The sequence below is a fragment of the Salmo salar genome, chromosome ssa03, assembly GCF_905237065.1.
Source record: "Salmo salar chromosome ssa03, Ssal_v3.1, whole genome shotgun sequence".
Lineage (NCBI taxonomy): Eukaryota > Metazoa > Chordata > Actinopteri > Salmoniformes > Salmonidae > Salmo > Salmo salar.
Window position 1 is genome coordinate 48,471,792 of NC_059444.1, and position 27,899 is coordinate 48,499,690.

General features: G+C 43.6%; 1 protein-coding gene and 1 long non-coding RNA gene across 2 annotated transcripts; both read left to right on the forward strand.

Annotated features, from left to right (window-relative positions):
- Window positions 1-546: 546 nt before the first annotated feature.
- Window positions 547-27,899, forward strand: LOC106600618 (BEN domain-containing protein 4-like). The gene is made up of 5 exons (XM_045716041.1): window positions 547-702; window positions 1,227-1,458; window positions 6,900-7,481; window positions 8,043-8,134; window positions 27,529-27,899. Exons 1-5 carry the CDS (start codon window positions 547-549, stop codon window positions 27,877-27,879), a joined length of 1,413 nt encoding a protein of 470 aa, XP_045571997.1. The 3' UTR covers window positions 27,880-27,899.
- On the forward strand, window positions 14,859-22,419 carry LOC106600639 (uncharacterized). The gene is made up of 4 exons (XR_001327870.2): window positions 14,859-15,277; window positions 15,806-15,876; window positions 19,433-19,553; window positions 21,927-22,419. It is a non-coding gene; the product is annotated as an uncharacterized lncRNA (long non-coding RNA).

The window sequence follows — 27,899 nt, forward strand, 5'->3', positions numbered from 1 at the left end:
TTATGAGCCATCCTCCCCTCAGCAGCCTCCACCTAAATGTACAGGTACAACGTTTTATAGATTATGCATTATTATAATCATCCACTTGTCACAACGTCTACAGAAGGTGGCGCCTCTCCCCGTTCGGGCGGCGCTCAGCGGTCGTCGTCGCCGGCCTACTAGCTGCCACCGATCTCCTTTTCCTTTTCATTTGGTGATGTCTGTTTTATGTTAACACCTGTTTTGAGTTAGTTCATTAGTGGGGGTATTTAGTCTGTCTGTTTTTGGTTTGGGATTGTGCGGGATTATTTTGTGTCATTGTATTGAAGGTTGGGGATTTGATTTTCCTCTGCCATTCGGTATTAGGCAATAGGGTTTGCTGGGCTGCGTCCCGACTCGATCTAGGGTTCTTACCTGTCGCTTGAGTTCTGTACCCTGCCTTGTTTTACGGCACTGTTGGACTGTGTTCATTAAAACGTTTTTTTTTCCCACGTACCTTAGTCTCCTGCGCCTGACTTCACCCCTCCTGCATGTTAGAGTCAGATAATAGAATCCCGCACCAGAAATATGGAGTCAGCAGGAGCGGAAGCGCCAACCCTGTCCATGGAGGAACGGGTTACCCATCACGCCAACATCCTCCATCGCCTGGGTACGGCTATGGACCAGGTGTTGGCGCTTCTGGAGAGCTGGGAGAAAAGCGCTCCCCCACCCACGCCAGCAGCTGTTCGACACCCTGCGCCCCTACCAGCGCCGACGGAGTCCAGCCACAGAGGGATTAAGCTCGACCTCCCGAGGGAGTTCGATGGGACGGCCGCTGGGTGTAAGGGGTTCCTACTCCAGCTGGAGCTGTACCTAGCGACCGTTCGCCACACTCCCTCAGGAGAGGAGAGTGTGAGTGTCCTCGTCTCTTGTCTCACGGGTAGAGCCCTAGAATGGGCCAATGCCGTCTGGGAGGGTCGGGACTCGGCTAGGGACAATTACCCGGAGTTCACCCGCCGCTTCCGGGCTGTATTTGATCATCCACCAGAGGGCAAAGCGGCGGGTGAGCGACTGTTCCATCTGAGACAGGAGACGAGGAGTGCCCAGGACTTCGCCCTTGAGTTCAGGACCCTAGCCGCTGGAGCGGGGTGGAATGAAAGGGCCCTGATTGATCACTACCACTGTAGTCTGAGAGAGTAGGTCCACCGGGAGCTGGCATGTCGGGACACCACCATCACCCTGGACCAGCTCATCGATCTGTCCATCAGACTGGACAACCTGCTGGCTGCCCGCGGGCGTTCCAATCGGGCCCTTTTCATTCCACCTCCCAGTCCTCCTGCTCCAACGCCCATGGAGATAAGGGGGGCTGCAGCTTGGAAGACCAGAGGGGGAGTCTTCTCCTGCGCCCACTGTGGTCGCAGAGGGCACACTGCCGACCGGTGCTGGAGAGGCTCGCCCGGGAGTTCAGAGGGCAGGCAGAGCACCACTTCGATACCTCAGGTGAGTCAGCACCAGCCTCACCCAGAGCCCCCTGTCGGCCACATGCATGTCTTAGTTTCTTCTCACTCCCAGCATAAGGCGCTAGTTGATTCAGGCGCGGCTGGGAGTTTTATGGACCGTGGGGTCACCAATAAGTTAGGGATTCCCCTGGTTCAGTTGGACCAACCCTTCCCCGTGCACGCCCTAGACAGTCGACCACTTGGGTCATGCCTGGTTAGCGAGGTCACTGTGCCACTGGTTATGGTGATGCGGGGGGTCATGAGGAGCGTATCAGCCTCTTCCTCATTGATTCCCCGGCGTTTCCGGTGGTACTGGGAATTCCCTGGCTGGCCACTCACAATCCTAAAATTTCGTGGTCGAGGGAGTGCTCGGGCAGGTGTATAGGGGTTTCCATCGGTGCGACTACGGTGGAGAGTCCAGACCAAGTCTCTACCGCGCTTTGATTGAGAGTCCCATATATTAGGGTGTGTTTGTGTTTGTCATTTGTGGGAGATTGTTCTTTGTCTAGCATGTATGAGCCTGAGAAGACTGTCAGTATATCGTGAGTTTGTTTTGTTGTTTTTGGTAATCATTTTGAGTTAATAAATGTTCAAAATGAACAAAACCAGTTCTGCTGCATATTGGTCCTCCTTTTCCGACGATAATTTCGCCATATCGTCGGACGTCGATGAAATCCCTGACACAGCAGGAGTATTTGGTAGTGGTCAGGCTGGGAACAGTGACACTGGAGATGCGTATCCAAGAGACTACACCATTTTTTTCTTTCATCCTTTGAATGAATACAACGTTGCCCGGTTGGAATATTATCGCTATTTTACGAGGACAATAGCATAAAAATTGATTTTAAACAGCGTTTGACATGCTTCGAAGTACGGTAATGGAATATTTTGCAATTTTTTGTCACGAAATGCGCTCGCGCGTCACCCTTCGGATAGTGACTTCAACACACGAACAAAACGGAGCTATTTGAATATAACTATGGATTATTTGGAACCAAAACAACATTTGTTGTTGAAGTAGAAGTCCTGGGAGTGCATTCTGACGAAGAACAGCAAAGGTAATCCAATTTTTCTTATAGTAATTCTGAGTTTAGTAAGCACCAAACTTGGTGGGTGTCAAATTAGCTAGCCTGTGATGGCTGAGCTATCTACTCAGAATATTGCAAAATGTGCTTTCGCCGAAAAGCTATTTTAAAATCTGACACCGCGATTGCATAAAGGAGTTCTGTATCTATAATACTTAAAATAATTGTTATGTATTTTGTGAACGTTTATCATGAGTAATTTAGTAAATTCACCGGAAGTTTGCGGTGGGTATGCTAGTTCTGAACATCACATGCTAATGTAAAAAGCTGGTTTTTGATATAAATATGAACTTGATTGAACAAAACATGCATGTATCGTATAACATAATGTCCTAATAATCATCAAAGGTTAGTGCTGCATTTAGCTGTGGTTTTGGTTTTTGTGACATATATGCTTGCTTTGAAAATGGCTGTGTGATTATTTTTGGCAGGGTACTCTCCTGACATAATCTAATGTTTTGCTTTCGCTGTAAAGCCTTTTTGAAATCGGACAATGTGGTTAGATTAACGAGAGTCTTGTCTTTAAAATGGTGTAAAATAGTCATATGTTTGAGAAATTGAAGTTAACGCATTTTTGAGGCATTTGTATTTCGCGCCACGCTCTACCATTGGATATTGGTGAGGCGTTCCGCTATTGCCCGACTCCAACCACGGTTAAGGAGGTGCAGCGGTTCCTAGGTTTTGCCAATTACTACCAGAGGTTTATCTGGGGCTTTGGGCAGATGGCGGCTCCCATTACCTCACTGATGAAGGGGGGCCCGGTGCGGCTGCGGTGGTCGGCGGAGGCGGACGGAGCCTTTTGTCGGCTGAAAACCCTGTTTACCGAAGCCCCAGTGCTGGCGCATCCGGACCCCTCTTTGCCATTCATAGTGGAGGTGGACACGTCCGAGGCTGGGGTTGGAGCTGTGCTGTCACAGCGTTCGGGAGCGCCCCCGAAGCTTCGCCCCCTGTGCTTTCTTTTCTAAGAAGCTGAGTCCGGCGGAGCGTAACTATGATGTGGGGGACAGGGAGTTGCTAGCCGTGGTCAGGGCCCTGAAGGTGTGGAGACATTGGCTTGAGGGGGCGCAACACCCTTTTCTCATCTGGACTGATCACCGTAATTTGGAGTACATCCGGGCGGCGAGGAGACTGAACCCTCGCCAAGCCAGGTGGGCTATGTTTTTCACGAGATTCCAGTTCACTATCTCGTACATACCAGGTTCCCGGAACACCAAGGCCGACGCACTGTCTCGTCTCCACGACTCCGAGGAGCGGTCCATCAACCTTACTCCCATACTTCCGGCCTCCTGTCTGGTGGCACCTGTGGTCTGGGAGGTGGATGCGGACATCGAGCGGGCATTGCAGTCAGAACCTACTCCACCTCAGTGTCCCGCGGGTCGGAAGTACGTCCCGCTCGGTGTCCGCGATCAACTGATCCGGTGGTCGCACACGCTACCCTCCTCGGGTCATCCAGGGATTGAGCGGACGGTGCGGGGTCTTAGAGCGAAGTACTGGTGGCCCACTTTGGTGAACGACGTGAGGCTCTATGTCTCCTCCTGTTTGGTGTGCGCCCAGTGTAAGGCCCCTAGACACCTGCCTAGAGGGAAACTACAGCCCCTCCCCGTTCCACAGCGACCATGGTCCCACCTGTCGGTGGATTTCCTCACAAATCTCCCGCCGTCTCAGGGGAACACTACAATCCTGGTCGTTGTGGATCGGTTCTCTAAGTCCTGCCGTCTACTCCCTTTGCCCGGTCTTCCTAAGGCCCTACAGACCGCAGAGGCCCTGTTTACTCATGTCTTCTGGCACTACGGGGTGCCTGAGGACATTGTCTCTGATCGAGGTCCCCAGGTTACGCCACGGGTGTGGAGGGCGTTTATGTAGCAACTGGGGGTTTCGGTCAGTTTGACCTCAGGTTTTCACCCCGAGAGTAATGGGCAGGTGGAGAGAATTAACCAGGATGGGGGCAGGTTTCTGCGGTCCTATTGCCAGGACCGGCCGGGAGAGTGGGCGAGGTTCGTGCCATGGGCCGAGATGGCGCAGAACTCTCTCCGCCACTCCTCTACTAACCTGTCGCCCTTTCAGGTGGTGTTGGGTTACCAGCCAGTCCTGGTGCCCTGGCATCAGAGCCAGACTGAGGCTCCTGCGGTGGAGGATTGGGTACAGCGCCGTCCAGGAATCCCTTAAACGGGCTGTTGGACGGCACAAGGACAGCACTGACCACCGCCGCAGCGAGGCCCCCGTGTTTACCCCGGGGGACAGGGTCTGGCTCTCAACCCGGAACCTGCCCTGGTAGGGGGCCTGCAGTACCTCGTGGACTGGGAGGGGGACGGTCCGGAGGAGAGGTGCTGGGTACCGGTGGAGGACATCTTGGATCTATCACTGTTGCGGGAATTCCACAGCCTCCATCCGGGTCGTCCTCGAGGTCGGCATCGGCGCGCTGCAGGAGCCGCGCGTCGGGGGGGGGGGTTACTGTCACCACGTCTACAGAAGGTGGTGTTCGGGTGGCGGTCGTCGTCGTCGGCCTACTAGCTGCCACCGATCTTCTTTTCATTTGGTGATGTCTGTTTTATGTTAGCACCTGTTGAGTTAGTTCTTACCTGTCGCTTGAGTTCTGTACCCTGCCTTGTTTTACGGCACTGTTGGACTGTGTTCATTAAAACGTTTTTTTCCCCACGTACCTTAGTCTCCTGTGCCTGACTTCACCCCTCCTGCATGTTAGACTCAGATGACACCACTTCGTCACATGCGTTTTAAATCGAGCATCAAGGTGAACAGTTTTTTTCCTCAACAAACTTGCTGCGAGGTGGACTTCAAATCAAATTAAAGTTGATTTATCACATGCGCCAAATACAAATGCTTACTTACAGGCCCTAACCAACAGTGCAATTTAAGTGAAAAATAGGTATTAGGTGAACAATTAAAAAGTAAATAAATAAACAACAGTAAAAAGACAGTGAAAAATAACAGTAGCGAGGCTATATACAGGCACCGGTTAGTTGGGCTAATTGAGGTAGTATGTACATGTAGGTATGGTTAAAGTGACTATGCATATATGATAAACAGAGTAGCAGCAGTGTAAAAGAGGGGTTGGCGGGGCGGGACAATGCAAATAGTATGGGTAGACTTGAACCCACGGTTAAAGTGCAGTATCAGCTGTGAGTCATCTGCTTTAGCAGTGTGTGCCACTGAGAAGCAAGGTTGACAATGATAGCCTACATGACTGCTATTTGCCAAATCTATAAGGTCCTTTTTTAATTTTTTTTTTTTTTTTTTTTATTTTTTTTTTTATTTTTTTTTTTTTTACAATATACAATAAACGTATTTTTTCCCCCATAAAAGCACATGGATGCGTGTGAAACTAATAAACAAAAAAACATGGGATTTACCTATTTTAAGAAATGCCATTGGTTGGCAGATATAAAGTCTAAGATCTTTTATAGGCTGATGAGGAAGTTGTGCCTGGATATAATCAGTACCATCTGTTGAGGTTAGCATAGGGCTAACGTGTGCCATGTTATCTGATGAGACCAGCTACAATTTAGCGTTCTCTCACATGCAAGTTTAATCTACGCTTTTCATTGGCATTTTGACCAATTTTGTCAAGCAACAATTTCGCTAGGACTGTCTGGGAGTGGTCTGAGTGTGGAGGAGATAATTGAAAACTAACTGTTATTGGCATAGAGGTTTGGAACTCTTTCTTATTGGTCTATCAACTAATTCCAACCGCATAGTGTGGAAATATATATAAAACATAGAAAAAATTGTTTTTGACTGCACTAGGCCTTTAAGCCACAAATAGGAACCAGAGGCAGCAATGGCAAGAAATAGACAAGTACAGGCCTAGACAGTGAGGTCTGACTCAGCCATCTTCCTTTACAAGAGTGCAATTGAATAGAGGGACCCTGTACTATTGTAAAAGATGGTAGAAGATTTGAAAGAGGAAAAGCCAGATAGAGAGTGGGAGAAAGTGGGTGATGAGGAAGCCAGAGCAGTGATGCAGAAACCAGTGTAGCACAGCTCAAATGGTTGACAGAACCATTTAGTAATGATACCCCCCACGGCCGGAAACAGACAGGCTTCAACAGGATGTTGCACTGTGACACCTTTATACAGAATCTGAGAGTCAAGTAGAGGTGACTGAGAAAGGGATAAAACTCAAGCAATCCTACAGTAGTATGACGAACAACCGATCTAGTCAATGCTGATCTTAGTTTTTTGGTCCATCAATTCAATGCCAAATAAATCAGGACAAGTATTTCAGGACAGTGGAAATTTAGAAATGTGCTCAAAAAGTTGATGCCAAAATATACTGATTGACTTGAATGTCATATTGAATGCCTTGGCTATCATTGTGTCTTGACTCCTCTGTTTCTAGAAAACCGTCTAATCTCGGATGCCTTCGCACAGGAGTGTAGCCGTGTACTCACTCTCCTCAACAGTGGTCGGTTCGTGGAGCCCCAAGATCCTCTGCCCTCCTCCGTTACCTCCCACATCAAGCAGGAGGAAAGCTACCTGGGCCTGGGGGGGAGTCAAAGCCAGACGCGGGTCAAGTGTCTGTCCCCCACCCTGGGCAAGCCACGGCCCAAGGAGAGCTCCACCGTCGATCCTGATGAGGAAGCCCAGCGCAGTCACTGGAGCCAAAAACAAACATGCGCATTCCTGCACATCTTCACAAAGTCCCTCCAGAGCTACCTGATCACCGGGCTCCAGCAGCCCCACCCGGACCTGGGCCTCGAGGTAGAGCGAGGCCCACCAGCCGAGTCTAGGGTGTCACCCAGCAATAACCTTGGGGGCTGGAGCTCCCCAGCCCCTTCGGAGTCCTATGGCCACCCCTCGTCCACCCTGCCGGAGGAGGAAGAGGAGAGCAGCTGCCCTCGCTGTGTGGAGCTGGAGCAGGAGATGCTGTGCCTGCAGAAGGAGAACGAAGAGCTGCGCAACAAGCTGGACAACACACCAGGTACAGTACAGTAATGGCACTGTGCTCTATTATCCCTTTCGGGATAATAGAGCACAGTAATGGCAATTTCTACAGTTTATGCAGATTCATGTGAGATGGTGACTTGGTATGTGGATACGAAATAAGCCCACGTCAGTCTTAACTTAAGTGAGACAATGTGCTCAATTTGCTGCCCAAGACAAAACACTCAATGGATTTGGGCTTTTACCCTGTGACTCACATTTTAGTCATTTAGCAGACGCTCTTATCCAGAGCAACTTACAGTAGTGAATGCATACATATTTTTTTTCCCCCGTACTGGTCCGCCGTGGGAAACAAACCCACAACCCTGGCGTTGCTAACACCATGCTCTACCAACTGAGCCACACGGGACCGACTCAGCATACATGTGGCTAATAATTACACAATAATGACACAGCACCAACACAATGTGGTGTAGTACATAACTTTTCATGTCAAGATTTATAAATCACATTGTTGCTATGAATTTTATCAGACGCACAATTTACAATGAAATATTTTTGATGGGTTTTATAAATGAAGCCACTGATCTCCTTCCAGCTCCCTGCCAGAATGTGCTGGACTTCTTCAAGACTGTTCTCCAGCACCATAACCAGTTTATACAGCCCATGTCACAGGAGCAACAAACAGAGGTAAGCAAGCAGTTTGTCTAAAAAACACATGTTTTTATAAAAATAAATACTCTTGGTCTGTTCCAGTTCTGTCAGATACTGTACTCTACTGTTTGATACTGTATGTTTCAGTAGTCATAATGTGTATATTATAGATGTTACATGACAAATGCAAAATAAGACACCAGGGTGAACTTCTATATCTAAATAGCGCTCTCTCTCTCTACAGGAAGAAGAACAGACAACATATGAGGTTTGTGTTTTCAAGATGTGTTTTATGTAACTTAATGACCCCTCAATTTTTTACAGTTCTGAGCTATAGTTTGAATCAGAGTTCAGTTATTTGTGACATTGTATTTTTTTCATTTGGGCTAGTTGGTTTCACATTGCTAAATGTCAAACTAACTAAAATGCCTAAACAAAACCACGTGTCCTTTGTTTATTGGAGAAAAATGCTCACATTAAATCTATCTATGATTCTCAAGAAGCATATCTTGTCCCAAACTTCATATTACTTTTTTTTGGTCTTCCAACATGCGTGAGGAAACAGCGTAATAGCCGCTCTGAGACATGAATAAGCTATAGTCAGTAGCCTGTATCCCCAGTATAGCTCCCTAATCTGCATCATATGCACTGCTACTCAATGTTTCAGAGAAAGTTATGGTACTGCGTGCATTTCATTAAATGCTTGCAGTCAAACCAGCAGTACTGCCCATCTCTGGTTCTTTTCTTGTGTTTGGTCCGGACTGTGTTCAAACCTGCAGCGAACCGCACCACGGTGTGAATGGAATCAGACCAAAACCCCCCTTTTTTAGCGAACCACGGTTCATTGTTTAGTGCGCTCCCGGGTGCCGATAGTGTTCACACCAGTCTGAATAAACTAAGGGGGAGTTCGGAAAATCCGCACAAAACCACTTTGGTGTGAAAGCCCCTTCGTTTTTGTCTTTAAGGAATTGGCCTTAATCAAATACCACCTAAACACCTGTGTTGCTTTCTCAGCATGAGAATTATGAAAATTATTTTTCTATGGAGCTGATAGTTTTGCTTCTCGTTGTAAACATAAGAGTACATTAATTAATAATGAGCATTTATGCAACATCAGAAGAATGTTGTTTTTGACATTCCAGAAACCCGGTGACTGGCTTTGATTGGGCTGCTCCCATACTGCCACAGGCTTTAGGGTTAGGGAGAAACAAAACCCTGCAGAGGAAAATGACTAGGACAGAGTAATCTAGGTTCAGGACTGTTGTTGCCACCATGGAGCGTCAGTCAGAATGCAAATGAGGAGATTGCACAGGAATCCAGGTTTAGGGGTAACACACACACAGTGGGGAGGGTTTGGAATGGTGATTTTGTAGGGCTAGTAAGGCCGGTGGCAAGGTTAGCAAGGATGTCTTAGGAGTTGTGGCTTGTAAGGCCTTGGAGATAGGATGGGGATAACAAGGATGTGGTAGTTTGGTAGGGAGATACAAAAAAGGACACATCAGGAACATAACATTAAAATGTACAGACATTACAAAGTAGTGTCAGGTGACTATAGGCTTAACATACAGTGGTTGCTCCACTAAAAGTTTTGCGATTATGCTGCGCGACTATGAGGTCATTTGTGGTTTAGTACAGTACCTCGCGTCACCACTTCATTGCACCAGACCAGCGCAAGGGGGAGTTAGAGCACTGATTTTGCTTTTGGGTCCTACTGTGTCTCTAACTAACAATGAATGGGCAACATAAACCTAAATAGGAACTGATAATTGTGCACAACTTCAGTATTACTTACTAAAACTGTTGTTACACTAAGGTTTTTATTATTTAATTTTGTTAGGATTATTTTGCTCTTACTGTAGTACTGTAGCCCACTCCCGAACAGTCATGTTATACATTGCCTGAGTGGCGCAACGGTCTAAGGCAGTGCAAGCTGTGTTGTTACAGATGCTGGTTCAATACCTGTGCCGGCCTCAACTGGGAGACCCAGTAGGTAGGTTTTTGGTTTCTCTCCCTCTAAAAACAGAATGAAATCATTCTAAATAACAAACTGGTTTTATTTACAAATTAGTAACAATGTCTCACCCCATGTTCAAGAATGGCGTTTTTCACGCTCATTTTACGTTATTTGAAAATATTGTTATTTTTTAAACAAAGCGATTATTATTATTATTATTAATTTAGAATGATATAAAAGCCCCTTAGATATTCTCACAGATATATTATTAACCCTGTTATTAGCAGGACAATGTATATTGATCATGGCTCCGGAGTGGCGCACAATCGGATTGCCTTGCAGTTCTCCAGCTGTATCCACTGAAAGCTTGCAAGGTTCAAGGCACAAGGGCAGGTGGCACGGGATGTGCCGCAGAGTAATAATGGCGCTGACTAGGGAAACGTTCCCGCTGTTCTTAGTGCCAGTCTGCACGTTCAAACTAAAACAATGTAACTAATAATGGCATCTTCCTGCTTTCGTTAATCAAATAATGATAAAGTACACTTTCAAAATGCCGATGTTTATTTAGTTATGTAATCCATAACAAATTACTATGGTAATAGATATCACTGAATTACAGAAATATTGGAACAAAGTTGTCTAATGAAGGTAAACAAATTGTTGCTTACTGGAAAATACTCTTTCAGACACACACGGTCACATTGTACAGTTGTGGACAAAAGTTTTGAGAATGACACAAATATACATTTTCACAAAGTCTGCTGCCTCAGTTTGTATGATGGCAATTTGCATATACTGAAGAATGTTATGAAGAGTGATCAGATGAATTCCAATTAACTGCAAAGTCCCTCTTTGCCATGTAAATGAACTGAATCTTCAAAAACATTTCCACTGCATTTCAGCCCTGCCACAAAAGGACCAGCTGACATCATGTCAGTGATTCTCTCGTTAACACAGGTGTGAGTGTTGACGAGGACAAGGCTGGAGATCACTCTGTCATGCTGATTGAGTTCGAATAACAGACTGGAAGCTTCAAAAGGAGGGTGGTGCTTGGAATCATTGTTCTTCCTCTGTCAAATATGGTTACCTGCAAGGAAACACGTGCCGTCATCATTGCTTTGCACAAAAAGGGCTTCACAGGCAAGGACATTACTGCCAGTAAGATTGCACCTAAATCAACCATTTATCAGATCATCAAGAACTTCAAGGAGAACGGTTCAATTGTTGTGAAGAAGGCTTCAGGGCGCCCAAGAAAGTCCAGCAAGCGTCAGGACCGTCTCCTAAAGTTGATTCAGCTGCGGGATCGGGGCACCACCAGTACAGAGCTTGCTCAGGAATGGCAGCAGGCAGGTGTGAGTGCATCTGCACGCACAGTGAGGCGAAGACTTTTGGAGGATGGCCTGGTGTCAAGAAGGGCAGCAAAGAAGCCACTTCTCTCCAGGAAAAACATCAGGGATAGACTGATATTCTGCAAAAGGTACAGGGATTGGACTGCTGAGGACTGGGGTAAAGTCATTTTCTCTTATGAATCCCCTTTCCGATTGTTTGGGGCATCCAGAAAAGAGCTTGTCCGGAGAAGACAAGGTGAGCGCTACCATCAGTCATATGTCATGCCAACAGTAAAGCATCCAGAGACCATTCATGTGTGGGGTTGCTTCTCAGCCAAGGGAGTGTGCTCACTCACAATTTTGCCTAAGAACACAGCCATGAATAAATAATGGTACCAACACATCCTCCGAGAATAACTTCTCCCAACAATCCAGGAACAGTTTGGTGACGAACCATGCCTTTTCCAGCATGATGGAGCACCTTGCCATGAGGAAATAAATGATAACTAAGTGGCTCGGGGAACAAAACATCGATATTTTAGGTCCATGGCCAGGAAACTCCCCAGACCTTAATCCCATTTAGAACTTGTGGTCAATCGTCAAGAAGCGGGTGGACAAACAAAAACCCACAAATTCTGACAGACTCCAAGCATTGATTATGCAAGAATGGGCTGCCATCAGTCAGGATGTGGCCCAGAAGTTAATTGACAGCATGCCAGGGCGGATTGCAGAGGTCTTGAAAAAGAAGGGTACAAACTGCAAATATTGACTCTATGCATCAACTTCATGTAATTGTCAATAAAAGCCTTTGACACTTATGAAATGCTTGTAATTATACTTCAGTATTCCATAGTAACATCTGACAAAAATATTTAAAGACACTGAGGCAGCAGACTTTGTGAAAATTAATATTTCTGTCATTCTCAAAACTTTTGGCCACGACTGTACAGCGCCGTTATGGCTTTTAGCAGGTAGCTGGATAGTAGACTTGCCTGAAAGGAGGGTAGGGGGAGAATTCTATCATCAAATTTATTTCTAAGTTAGGTTGGCTGTATCACAACCAGCCATGATTGGTTGCAATTTCAGTTTAATCCCCCAGAAAAAGAAGAAAAAAATAATACCACAAAAAGTATTATTATGTATCACATCCAATCGTGATTGGGAGTCCCGTAGGGCGGCACACAATTTGCCCAGCATTTCTCTCCCTCTAAAAACAGAAATAAATGTTTTGGCCTTAGCAAATATTATTTTGTCCTTTATTCAGATTACAATTGCTCACTTTTTTTTTATGAAATAACCTCCAAAATATCGTTGTATATTATCAAGTTGATGGCACAGTCATATAGCCCGGCACCTACATAAAACTGAGTGACTCACTCATTCATAGCTTTGGATCAAAATAAATAAGTACTAACATTCTTTCTGATAGTCTTTATTAAAGAAATGTTTTGGTTATCCTGACCTGGACACCATGTACAGTATTATGGGCTATTAGCGGAGTGGATGGGGGCTCCTACAGTGCAAACAGATGCAGATTCGATACCCGTGCCAGCCACCACTGGGAGACCCATGAGGCGGCTTTTGGTTTTAATTTAGAATCCTCCAATCCTCTATATGTAATTATTGGCGGAGAGTCACATCATATTTTCCGATATACTGTGGGCCTACTGCAGGCGACATGAGTCTCACTAGTGTTAACCTGTCTGGGCCAGTGGGACGCTTGCGTCCCACCCTAATCAACAGCCAGTGGAATCGCGTCGCGCTAAATGCAAAACCTCATAAATGCTATAACTTCAATTTCTCAAACATATGACTATTTTACACCGTTTTATAGATACACCTCTCCTGAATCGAACCACGTTGTCCGATTTCAAAAAGGCTTTACAGCAAAAGCAAAACATTAGATTATGTCAGCAGAGTACCGAGCCAGAAATAATCACACAGCCATTTTCAAAGAAACTAGCATGCATCAGAAATACCCAAAACACAGCTAAATGCAGCACTAACCTTTGACAACCTTCATCAGACGACACTCCTAGGACATCATGTTACACAACACATGCATTTTTTGTTCGATAAAGTTCATATTTATATATAAAAACAGTATTTTACATCGGCGCATGACGTTCAGAAAATCTTTTCCCTCAAATGCTTCCGATGAATCAGCGCTACAATTTACAAAATTACTATTCGAAAACATTGTTAAAATGTAATATTGTCATTCAAAGACTTATAGATTAACATGTCTTGAATGCCATCTCTTTACTAGATTTAAAAATAACTTTACTGGAAAATCACACTTTGCAATAAACGACGTGGTATGCCCAGAAAAAAAGTCTTGGCTATAAATGTTGGAGCCATCTTGGAACGATCAACCATCAAAAATACTATTGTAAATAATCCCTTACCTTTGATTATCTTTATCAGAAGGCACTTCTAGGATTCCCAGGTCCATAACAAATGTAGTTTTGTTCAAAAAAGTGAATAATTTATGTCAGGATTTGTCTCAGGGTTTTGACTGCCATATGAGTTCTGTTATACTCACAGACACCATTCAAACAGTTTTAGAAACTTTAGGGTGTTTTCTATCCAAATCAAACAATTATATGCATATTCTAGTTACTGGGCAGGAGTAGTAACCAGATTAAATCGGGTACGTTTTTTTATCCGGTGGTGCAAATACTGCCCCCTATCCCCAACAGGTTTTAAGTAATGTGTTGTTAAAAGTGGTGTAGGTGTTATTTATTTTAAGAGCATATTGAAGTTAGAAGCAATAGGATTTGAAACAATAGCCTACAACTATTTTAGCACTGTTTCACACTGTTCTGAGACGAGCATGGGGACTGGTCTTGATAAATCAATTAGATTTATATTTTCACTGAATCTCCGTTTGGGTATTGGTATGACTACAATCATACAATTAGGTGTTGAAATGTTATGCTCTTACTGCAACCTTTATTTAATTAGGCAAGTCAGTTAAGAATACATTCTTATTTACAAGGACAGCCTACTCCTTCCTCCCATCAGGGAATTGAACCCTGGTCTCTTTAGCTAAATAGCCAAGTACTGTAGCCTACTCCCGACCGTCATGTTGTACAGCGCCATATTTTCCATTCCATCCTAACTGAAACCCAGAGGGTTTTTCGTTTTTCTTGGAATAGAAGCACCACAATATTAATCAAATTAATTAAGCAAATACCAGTCAAAAGGTTGGACACACCTACTCATTCCAGAGTTTTTCTTTATTTTTATATTTTCTACATTGTAGAATAATAGTGACGACATCACAACTATGAAATTACACATATGGAATCAGCTAAGAACAAATTCTTATTTACAAGGACAGCCTGCTCCTTCCTCTTCATCAGGCGGTTCCGGCGCGCGGCAGCCGGGGATTATTTTTCTAAACCGCCCTGTCAATGGGGTTTGTAAACCAACCCGGATGTAATATAATTCTGGCCACATGTTGATTCAGTGGCGCTTCTCAATGCAGGACGTGGGAGGGACGCAAACTTTGTAAACAGGAATAGGTGCATCACTGGTCACTGAGCTGGCAAGCTAAAGTTAGCTAGTTAGTCACAGTTAGTACCTTCAACCTGTTAATTATTTATCTCACGAAGTCAGCATCGCTTAACATAGTTTATTTTGTTTTTGACCTCGCGATTGTTGCTGGATAGGTACTTTCATCTCTAACATGCTGGCGATGCTAGCTAACCTCGTATCAGGATGCCTCGATCTAGTCCGATTTGATTTATCTTACGAAGTAAGCATGGCTTAACATGTTTTCTTTCGTTTTTGACCTCGACATTGTTGTTGGATAGATACTTTCATATCTAACATGCTAGCTAATCTCATATCTGGATGCCTCACTCTAGTTCCCGAGAGAGCAGCATACTGGTAAATCAACTTTGCTTTCAAACTTTGTACTCATCTGTAGAGTTGTTTTACATGCAATCATATAAGCTAGATAGATAGATGGATAGTTTAAAAGCCTGTTGTCATTCATTGGTTGTTCATTTGGAGCTAGTTAAGCTATCACTAGCTAGCTAGGTGGATAATAATGTGATGTATAACGTTAGTAGGCTACAGTAACGTTACAGTATTACTGAATGACAACAATATAGCCTTGTTACTACTAGTTGGCAAGTTGGTTGATTATGGGGTGCAGTAGGCTAGCGGCGTTGTTATTCGTTGGGTCCCTTGACAAAAGTATGTTATTTTTGACTTGGTAAAATAAGTTAATGGTTGTGTGCACTCTCACTAGATAGAATTGTGTGGTTTGGTGTCAGATTTTCAAAAGAAAATAGACATATACAGTATATCATCAGCAATTCTCAATCATATGAGATAGACAGCTAACCCATATTGAATTTCATTCATTCATAAATGTGGACACTAATTATTGTTAATATTCCAATTATCTAGGCGCCCCGTTCCCAAACCTGAAGCCCCCTGTTTCCGAGCAGGAAAGACCAGGAACAAAGTGTTGGCTTAAGGTACAACTTCCTATTGAGGAAATGTAAGACAACTCAATGTAACATTTAGCTTACGAAGTCAGCATGGCTCAACATAGTTTCTTTCGTTTTTGACCTCGACATTGTTGCTGGATACTTTAATAGCTAACATGCTGGCGCTGCTAGCTAGCTAACCTCAAATTTGAATGCCTCACTCAAATCAAATCAAACTGTATTTGCCACATGCGCCGAATACAACAAGTGTAGACTTTACCGTGAAGTGCTTACTTACAAGAGGAAAATATTTACCAAGTAGGCTAAAATAAAAAGTAACACAATAACAATAACAAGGCTATGTACAGGGGGTACTGAGTCAGTGTGCAGGGGTACAGGCTAGTTGAGGTAATCTGTACATGTAGGTGGGGGTGAAGTGACTAGGCATAGGGAACAAACAGCGAGTAAGCAGCAGTGTACAAGAGGGGGGTCAATGTAAATTCACCAGTGATGATTTTTATGAATTGTTCAGCAGTCTAATGGCTTGGGGGTAGAAGCTGTTGAGGAGCCTTTTGGTCCTAGACTTGGCGCTCCGGTACCGCTTGCCGTGCGGTAGCAGAGAGAACAGTCTATAACTTGGGTGACTGGAGTCTCTGACAATTTTATGGGCTTTCCTCTGACACCACCAATTATATAGGTCCTGGATGGCAGGAAACTTGGCCCCAGTAATGTACCGGTCAGGATGCTCTCGATGGTGCAGCTGTAGAACCTTTTGAGCCCCTTGTCCTCAGCAGGAAAGACCAGGAAACAGTGTTGGCTTAAAGTACAACTTCCTATTGAGACAACTCAATGTCATATTTAGACATGAATAGAAGCATATACAAGCAATCTCTCAAATGTATTTTATAAAACCCCTTTTACATCAGCAGTTGTCACAAAGTGCTTAGACAGATACCCAGCCCAAAACCCCAAAGAGCAAGCAACGCAGACGTAGAAGCACAGTGTCTAGGAAAAACTCCCTAGAAAGGCAGGAACCTAGGAAGAAACCTGGAGAGGAACCAGCCGCTGAGGGGTGGCCAGTTCTCTTCTGGCTGTGCTGGTGGAGATTATAAAAGAGTACAGCCATTTAGGCCAGATTATTCTTCAAGATGTTTAAATGTTCATAGATGACCAGCAGTGTCAAATAATAGAGTGTGCAATAGTTCAGCACCTCAGGAGTAAATGACAGTTGGCTCTTCATAGCTGAGCATTTAGAGGTTGAGACAGTAGGTTCGGTAGAGAGAGAAGGATCAAACAGCGGGTCTGGGACAAGGTAGTACCTCCGGTGAGCCTTGGGCAGGTCAGGGTTCCATAGTTGCAGACAGAAACAGCAGAGACTGGATCAGCGGCACGACTAGGCGGATTGGAGACGGGGAAAGCCAGGAGTCGTCAGGCCAGGTAGTCCTGAGGCATCGTCCTCGAGCTCATGTCCTGCATCCTTTATTGAACTTGAGTGTAGACTAAGCTCTAGAGGTTTGTAACTTCACATGATTTAGCCTACTTGTCAGTCCAGATCTGAATATTTTTTATCCTTTTTACTGTACACTGTTGATAGTAATTTTTTCCAAAGCTAATCACTGAATGTCCAACTACAAGGATGTGGTCAGGTTGATACTTTTAAGTCATAATAACACAGAACACATACACATCAGATTTCAAGGGCAAGTACAATGAGCAGTTGGGAAAATGAAGTCTGCAGCATGGGTTTCCAGATACACACACACACACACACAAACGTAATTAATTTGTTGTATTTATTATGGATCCCCATTATCTGCTGCCAAGACAGCAGTTACTCTTCTTCGGGTCCAGCAAAATTAAGGCAGTTATACAATTTTAAAAACATTACAATACATTCACAACACATTAAGTGTGTGCCCTCATGCCACTACTCTAATACCACATACAGTTGAAGTCGAAAGTTTACATACACCTCAACCAAATACATTTAAACTCAGTTTTTCACAATTCCTGACATTTAATCCTAGTAAAAATTCCCTGTCTTAAGTCAGTTAGGATCACCACTTTTTATTTTAAGAAATGTGAAATGTCAGAATAATAGTAGAGAGAATTATTTATTTCAGCTTTTATTTCTTTCATCACATTCCCAGTGGGTCAGAAGTTTACATACACTCAAGTATTATTGTATGTATCGGGTAGCCTTCCACAACCTTCCCACAATAAGTTAGGTGAATTTTGGCCCATTCCTCCTGACAAAGCTGGTGTAACTGAGTCAGGTTTGTAGGCCTCCTTGCTCGTACACGCCTTTTCAGTTCTGCCCACACATTTTCTATTGGATTGAGGTCAGGGCTTTGTGATGGCCACTCCAATACCTTGACTTTGTTGTCCTTAAGCCGTTTTGCCACAACTTTGGAAGTATGCTTGGGGTCATTGTCCATTTGGAAGACCCATTTGATCATTCTGGCCAAACAGTTCTATTTTTGTTTCATCAGACCAGAGGACATTTCTCCAAAAAGTATAATCTTTCTCCCCATATGCAGTTGCAAACCGTAGTCTGGCTTTTTTATGCCGGTTTTGGAGCAGTGGCTTCTTCCTTGCTGAGTGGCCCTTTAGGTTATGTCGATTTATAGGACTCGCTTTACTGTGGATATAGATACTTTTGTACCGGTTTCCTCCAGCATCTTCACAAGGTCCTTTGCTGTTGTTCTGGGATTGACTTGCACTTTTCGCACCAAAGTACATTAATCTCTAGGAGACAGAACGCGTCTCCTTCCTGAGCGGTATGATGGCTGCGTGGTCCCATGGTGTTTATACTTGCATACTATTGTTTGTACAGATGAACATGGTACCTTCAGGCATTTGGACATTGCTCCCAAGGATGAACCAGACTTGTGGAGGTCCACAATTTTTTTTCTGAGGTCTTGGCTGATTTCTTTTGCTTTTCCCATGATGTCGAGCACTGAGTTTGCACTGAGTTTGAAGGTAGGCATTGAAATACATCCACAGGTACACCTCCAATTGACTCAAATTATGTCAATTAGCCAACCAGAATCTTCTAAAGCCATGACATTATTTTCTGGGATTTTCCAAGCTGTTTAAAGGCACAGTCAACTTAGTGTATGTAAACTTCTGACTCACTAGAATTGTGATACAGTGAAATGATCTCTATGTAAACAATTGTTGGAAAAATGACGTGTCGTGCATTAAGTAGATGTACTAACTGACTTTCCAAAACTATAGTTTGTTAACAAGAAATTTGTGGAGTGGTTGAAAAATTAGTTTTAATGACTCCAACCTAAGTGTATTTAAACTTCCGACTTCAACAGTATCTACAACACTAAATCTTTGTGTACGTGTGTGTAGAGTGCGTATGTTATCGTGTGTATGCATGTGTCTCTTCACAGTCCCCACTGTTCCATAAGGTGTATTTTTATCTGTTTTTTTTAAATCAAATTTTACTGCTTGCGTGACTTACCTGATGTGGAATGGAGTTCCATGTAGTCATGGCTCTATGCACTACTGTGCTCCTCCCATAGTCTGTTCTGTTTGGGTTAGTGTGTAGTCAAGTCTTTGTCATAAAAATTATATTGTGCCTATTTTTCAGATCTGCCAACCTGCTTGGTGGGTGACAGGTAACCATCTTTCCACCAAGCTATTCCAGGCCTGGAGTGGCACGCTGGACCTTCCAGAGGCTTGTAGACCGTAAGCGGTGTGATGTGGTCCAGGTAATTATCAAACACACGTATACTCAGTCACTCAATTTGTTTTGTTGTATAATTATTTTAACTTAAGAAAATGTTATCACGTCAACTTTAGCCAACATCCACATAGCGGTTGTTTTGGCGGTGTCTGAGGTGGAACTGTGTTAGAGCTGTCAAATTCACAAGCGGCTCCTGGCATTATACCTAAAGCGGACATTGCCATTGGCTGCACAGAGTCGCATTAACAGAAATCTCATGCAGCCCTGTTTACAAGTTAGAACACTGGAATTTGAGATGTAATCTACACCTCGATTAGGCTGATAGAACTCCTCATTATTTAGTTTAATGATTTTGAATTTGAGCGTCATTATTTCTATATATCCCACATTTTCTCGTTCTGAACTTGTAACGCGAGTAGGACGGGTGTGGTTTTGTGAAAATGATCAAGAGCTGCTGCTTACCGATTTGACAGATCCAATGCAGTTACACCTCAGACATCATCAAAACATCAGCTATGCGGGTGTCGGCTATCGACGGTTAACACTTGATCTGATTGAATCTAAGCCTTACACTCATTCAGGTTATTTTAGTGCCTTGCAAAAGTATTCATCCCCCTTGGCGTTTTTGCTATTTTGTTGCGTTACAACCTGTCGTTTTAAATTGATTTTTATTTGGATTTCATGTAATGGACGTACACAAAATAGTCCAAATTGGTGACGTGAATTGGAAAAAATGTAACTTGTTTAAATTTTTAAATAAAAAACAGAAAAGTGGTGCGTGCATATGTATTCACCCCCTTTGCTATAAAACCCCTATATTTGATCTGGTGCAACCAATTACCTTCAGAAGCAACATCATTAGTTAAATAAATTCCACCTCTGTGCAATCTAAGTGTCACATGATCTCAGTATATATACACCTGTTCTGAAAGGCCACAGAGTCTGCAACACCACTAAGCAAGCGGCACCATGAAGACCAAGGAGCTCTCCAAACAGGTCAGGGACAAAGTTGTGTAGAAGTACAGATCAGGGTTGGGATAAAAAAATAGCAGAAACTTTGAACATCCCAAGGAGCACCATTAAATCATTTATTAAGAAATGGAAAGAATATGGCACCGCAACAAACCTGCCAAGAGCGGGCCGCTCACCAAAACTCAGATCAGGCAAGGAGGGCATTAATCAGAGAGGCAACAAAGAGACCAAAGATAACCATGAAGGAGCTGTAAAGCTTGGAGACTGGAGTATCTGTCCATAGGACCACTTTAAGCTGTACACTCCACAAAGCTGGGCTTTACGCAAGAGTGGCCAGTAAAAAGCCATTGCTTAAAGAAAAAAATAAGCAAACACATTTGGTGTTTGCCAAAAGACATATGGAAGATGGTAATCTAGTCAGATGAGAATAAAATTGAGCTTTTTGGCCATCAAGGAAAATGCTATGTCTGGCTCAAACCCAACACCTCTCATCACCCCGAGAACACCATCCCCACAGTGAAGCATGGTGGTGGCAGCATCATGTTGTGGGGATGTTTTTATCAGCATGGACTGGGAAACTGGTCAGAATTGATGGAATGATGGTGCTAAATACAGGGAAATTCTTTAGGGAAACCTGTTTGCCTTTCAGAGATTTGAGACTGGGAAGGAGGTTCACCTTCCAGCAGGACAATGACCCTAAGCATACTGCTAAAGCAACACTCGAGTGGTTTAAGGGGAAACATTTAAATGTCTTGGAATGGCCTAGTCAAAGCCCAGACCTCAATCAAATTGAGAATCTGTGGTACGATTTAAAGATTGCTGTACACCAGCGGAACCCATCCAACTTGAAGGAGCTGGAGCAGTTTTGCCTCGAAGAATGGGCAAAAATCCCAGTAGCTAGATTTGCCAAGCTTACAGAGACATACCCCAAGAGACTTTCAGCTGTAATTGCTGCAAAAGGTGGCTCTACAAAGTATTGACTTTGGGGGGTGAATAGTTATGCACGCTCAAGTTTTCAGTTTTTTTTGTCTTTTTCTTGTTTGTTTCACCCCCAAAGTGGTAGGCATGTTGTGTAACTCAAATGATACAACCCCCCCCCAAAAAAAATATATATTTTAATTCCAGGTTGTAAGGCAACATAATAGGAAAAATGCCAAGAGGGGGTGAATACTTTCGCAAGCCACTGTAGTTGTATGATTATTGTCAGTTAAGAAAATGGTGCCTCTCTCTTTTAGATCTGCCACCCCCAGCAGTTCAGCTGCAGTCACAGCAGTCCTCTGCTTTGGTATTTCATTTATTGGCTGCACCAGTTCCTACTACACTGGCCATGAAGGGAGAAACTTTTGAGGATTCCCATCAACAGATGTACACACAGACATGTTGTTGAGCTATATACTTACTGTCACTTTGTGCATTTCTCTTTCAGATCTGCCATGCACTCCACCACTGCCTGACAGCCTCACCCAGAAGTGCATACACTGGGCCTATCAAGACTGACAAAGCAGAGATGGGTGGCTGACAAGAAAAAATAAAACATATATACACACCACTCATTATCCACAATGTAAATAAGTTGTAATTACTTGTTTATTTTATGTATGCTCCATTTTATTTGAGGATTGAAGATATTGATAATGTCTAGATATCTGCATAATTACTCTAAATATCTATCAAATCAAAGTGTGATTAAGCAAAAGTCTTTTACAATATTATTAATCGCACTTTGATTTGATAGATATTTAGAGTAATTATGCAGATATTGATAATGGATAGATATCTTCAAACCTCATAAAATGGAGCATAGACAAAATAAACAAGTTATTACAATTTGTTTACATTGGGTCTAATGTGTGTGTGAGAGAGCGAGGCACGTTTTTCAACTCAGGAAAAAAAGCACACAGAATTTCCTAAAACTGTACACATTAGGCAAAAGTCTTTTACAATATTATTAATGTGTACAGTTTTAGGAAATTCTGTGTGCTTTTTTTCTGAGTTGAAAAACGTGCCTCGCTCTCTCACACACACTAGACCCAATGTAAACAAATTTTAATAACTTGTTTATTTTGTCTATGCTCCATTTTATTTGAGGAAAATATCTGCAGTAAAATACATTCACAGTAAAAGCAATGTCTTTGCTTTATTGGATATTTCTCAGAATACAATGTGTGACCAGAATGAAGTTGGCAGAGCTGCAACCCTTGCACTGTGTGCAGATTTTGTCATCTAGAGTTGAAAAATAGAGAGATGGGGGGGAGGAAGAGTGCAGCCTAAAGGTTTATCATTAATAACTGACACAATTCTATAATGAATATATATTAGAATAATAATACATAATAGAGTGACCAATAGTTACTGTTTTATTTACTCAATCAAGTAGTGCCCCAAGGAGGGATTGAACCGTGTCTCAAAAGCATCAGAAAAGGTCACCAAAATTTCAGGTACGGCTATACACAACTGGCCTGCCCGCACGACACTGGGATTATTTTGCTAAATTAGCTAGTACTGTAGCCTACTCCAGACCGTCACATCATACAGCGCCATTTTTTCTGTTCCATCCTAACAGAAACCCAGAGCGTTTTTAGTTTTTCTTGGAATAGAAACACCATAATATTAATCAAATTAATTAAGCAAAATTTCTTAATCAGTCCCATATAATATGTTCTTACAAAAAAAGGTTTTAAATTCTGAAGTACAGCCACAATTGAAGGCTATCAAATGCTTCTCAAGGATGCCCTCTGGTGGTCAAACTAACAGTAACTAGCTGGTACCAGTGGTTGACGCTTAAATAACGTGCCATAGAATTCTGCGGCACCATGCAAGCTGCGCCGCAGTGCGCTGCAACTTTTAAAGGATGAACCACTGTACACTGAACAAAAATATAAACACAACATGCAGTGTTTGTCCCATGTTTCATGAGCTGAAATAAAAGATCCCAGACATTTTCCATACTCACAAAATGCTTTCTCAAATTTTGTGCAACAAATGTGTTTATATGCCTTTTAGTGAGCATTTCTCCTTTGCCAAGGTAATCCATCCACCTAACAGGCGTGGCATATCAAGAAGCTGATTAAACAGCATTATCACTACATAGGTACACCTTGTGCTGGGAACAAAAGGCCACTCTAAAATGTGCAGATGTATCACACAAACACAATGACACAGATGTCTCAAGTTGAGGGAGCGTGCAATTGGCATGCTGACTGCAAGAATGTCCACCAGAACTGTTGCCAGACAATTTTATGTTAATTTCTCTACCGCTTCAGAGAATATGGCAGAACATCCAACCGGCCTCACAACCGCAGACCACGTGTAACCCACACCAGCCCTGGACCTCCACATCCGGCTTCTTCACCTGCAACCAGCCACCTGGACAGCTGATGAAACTGGGTTTGCAAAACCGAAGAATTTCTGCACAAACTGTCCTCACCAGGTTCTTGACCTGACTGCAGTTTTGCGTCGTAACCAACTTCAGGGGCAAATGCTCACCTTCGATGACCACTGGAAAAGTGTGCTCTTCTCCAGTTTCAACTGTACTGGGCAGATGGCAGACAGCGTGTATGGCGTCGTGTGGGCGAGTGGTTTGCTGATGTCAACGTTGTGAACATAGTGCTCCATGGTGGTACTGGGGCTATGGTATGGGCAGGCATAAACTACAGAAAAAAATTGCATCTTATCGATGGAAATTTGAATGCAGGGACAACGTGACAATATCCTGCGACCCATTGTTGTGTCATTCATCTGCCGCCATCACCTCATATTTCAGCATGTTAATGCACGGCCCCATGTCACAAGGATCTGTACACAATTCCTCGACGCTGAAAATGGCCCTGTTCTTCCATGGCCTGCATACTCAGCAGACATGTCACCCATTAAGCCTGTTTGGGATGCTCTGGATCAACATGTATGACAGTGTGTTCCAGTTCCCGCCAATGTCTAGCAACTTTGCACAGCCATTGAAGAGCAGTGGGACAACATTCCACAATCAACATCCTGATCAACTCTATGCAAAGGAGATGTGTCACGCTGCGTGAGGCAAATGGTAGTCACACCAGATACTGACTGGTTTTCTGATCTACGCCCCTACCTTTTTTCCAAGGTATCTGTGACCAACAGATGCATATCTGTATTCCCAGTCATGTGAAATTCATAGATTAGGGTCTAATGAATTTATTTAAATTGACTGGTTTCCTTATATAAACTGTAACTCAATAAAATATTTGAAATTGTTGCATGTTGGATTTATATTTTTGTTCATTGAAGGTTTGAGCATAGCCAGAAGGTAGGGAGGGGCACTTCCCCTTGCTGTTCCGTAGGCAAGCACCATGGTCTTGTAGTGGATGCGAGCTTTGACTGAAAGCCAGTGGAGTGTACGGAGGAACAGGGTGACATGGGAGATCTTGGGAAGGTTGAACACCAAATGGGCTGTGGCGTTCTGGATAAATTACAAGCGGGGAGACCAGCCAACAGAGTTGCTGTAGACCAGACGAGATATGACGAGTTCCTGGATTAGGACCTGCAACGCTTCTTGTGTGAGGAAAAGTCGTACTCTACAGATATTGTTGAGCATGAACCTGCAAGAGCGAGTCACTGCTTTGATGTTTGCAGAGAACAACAGAGTGTTGTTGTCCAGGGTCACACCAAGGTTCTATGCACTCTGGGAGGAGGGCACCATGGAGTTGTCGATCATGATGGAGAGGTCTTGGATAATGGATTTATCTCTGACAAACTGACACAATTTGATTTTGGAGTAAACAATCACTTTAAAAGCCTTTAAGAAAAAGCATACATATACCATTAAAATAGGGGAGTGGATGTATCTATTGATTTTGTGGGATGTTGTCACTGACTCCCTTTAAGTAATGTTCAACTTAGTTGTACAGTAGCTACAGTGCATTCTGAAAGTATTCAGACTCCTTCCCTTTTTCCACATTTTGTTACATTACAGCCTTATTCTAAAATTGATTTAATAATTTATCTATGAGCACAGACAGCTAGCTAAACATGGCGCCCTTGCTGCAACTGGGCAGGAGGCCCGGTGCTCTGACAGCCGGCGAGACGTGTCTATTGGCCTGGCATAACTTCTGTCTGACTGTCATCTCCAATGAAATGTGCTTTTATCACTGCAATCAATGATACTTTTTGCAAATGTATTAAAAAATAAATAAAACAGAAATAGCTTATTCACATAAGTATTCAGACCCTTTGCTATGAGACTCAAAATTGAGCTCAGGTGCATTCTGTTTCCATTGATCATCCTTGAGATGTTTCTACAACATTGAAGGTCCTCAAGAACACAGTGGCCTCCATCATTCTTAAATGGAAGACGTTTGGAACCATCAAGACTCTTCCTATAGCTGGCCGTCCGGCCAAACTGAGCAATCTGGCAAAAGGGCCTTGGTCAGGGAGGTGACCAAGAACCCAGTGGTCACTCTGACAGAGATCCAGAGTTCCTCTGTGGAGATGGGAGAACCTTCCAGAAGGACAACCATCTCTGCAGCACTCAACCCATCAGGCCTTTATGGTAGAGTGGTCAGACGGAAGCCACTCCTCAGTAAAAGGCACATGACAGCGTGCTTGGAGTTTTCCAAAAGGCACCTAAAGGACTCTCAGACCATGAGAAACAAGATTCTCTGGTCTGATGAAACCAAGATTGAACTCTTTGGCCTGAATGCCAAGCGTCACATCTGGAGGAAACCAGGCACCGCACATCACCTGGCCAATACCATCCCTACGGTGAAGCATGGTAGTGGCAGGGTAGTGGCAGCATCATGCTGTGGGGATGTATTTCAGCGGTACAGATTGGGAGACTAGTCAGGATCGAGGAAAAGATGAACGGAGCAATGTACAGAGAGATTGTTGATGAAAACCTGTTCCATAGCGCTCAGGACCTCAAACTGGGGGGCGAAGATTCACCTTCCAACAGGACAATGACCCTAAGCACACAGCCAAGACAATGCAGGAGTGGCTTCGGGACAAGTCTCTGAATGTCCTTGAGTGGCCCAGCCATAGTCCGGACTTGAACCCGATCTAACATCTCTGGCGAGACCTGTATATAGTATGTAATCACTGCCAAAGGTGCTTCAACAAAGTACTGATTATAGGGTCTGAATACTTACGTAAATGTGATATTTTTGTTACAATTTCTAAAAACCTGTTTTTGCTTTGTCATTATGGGTGTAGATTGATGAGGGGAAAAAACTATTTAAATAATTTTAGAATAAGGCTGTAACATACCAAATGTGGAAAAAGTCAAGGGGTCTGAATACTTTCCGAATGCACTGTACTGTATATAGTATCAATCTAAAACTAGTGGCACAAGATGTGAATGTGCCATTCAAATCAGCTTCTTTAAAAAGGTTTTTAAAATATTATCTTGCAACTGTGTTGCATAACACCGCCTTTTCCTGGGAATTACTTAATGTTCTATTGGGCAATGGTTTTACAAATATAGGAATTGGTTATTGTTAGCTATATATCAGATGTGTAGCACAAATAATGCTTTTGATTTAATTGAGAAATTGAGAAATATCATAGTTCTCCATTACACATTGAGCATGAAGTTAACGACCTTGTTCTAACACGTGAATGACTGCACTTCTTCTGAATGCTTTGAATGCACTTTTTATTACCCTGCTAGGGTATCAGGGTTGGGGTCAATTCCATTTAAATGTAGTCAATTCAGGAAGTCAACTGTAATCCAATTCTAATTTTCCTTTTCCTTTCATTGCTTTTTAACGAGGAAAAAAATGGAAAATACATTTCAGTTGACTTCCTCAGTTGGCTGAACTGAAATGGAATTGAACCCAAACCTGGTGGCTCTATGGCAGCGTACTCAGAGCTCATAACTAAGTTGTACCATTCTCACCAGTACTGGCTGGTGGCACTTTAAATGGGATAATAAATGGAATGGTATCAAACACATGGTTTGATACCATTCCATTCAACCCATTCCAGCCATTATGCACCGTCCTCCCTTCACTAGCCTCCTGTCATTCTCACCCTCTTCCGTTCTTCGTACCCCTCCTCAGGGCAGTAAACAGCTCCTGGGGAACTACCCGCTCTTCATCACCAACAAGCAGTGGGACGAGGCTGTCAACTCGTCCAAGAAGGACGGCCGGCGGCTGCTGCGCTACCTGATCCGCTTCGTCTTCACCACGGATGAGCTCAAGTACTCGTGCGGCTTGGGCAAAAGGCAGCGGTCGGTTCACTCAGGAGAGCCTGGGCCGGAGAGACAGCCCCTCAACCCCGTCAAAGTCACCTGCCTCAGAGGTACTGGTGTTATTTCTACCGAAGAGATGTGTACTAAAGCAACATGTATCCTACTAAAGAGATGTGTACTAAAGCAACAGGTATGCTACAGATATAAGATCTTAATTTGAGCCAGTTTGCTACAGCAGGA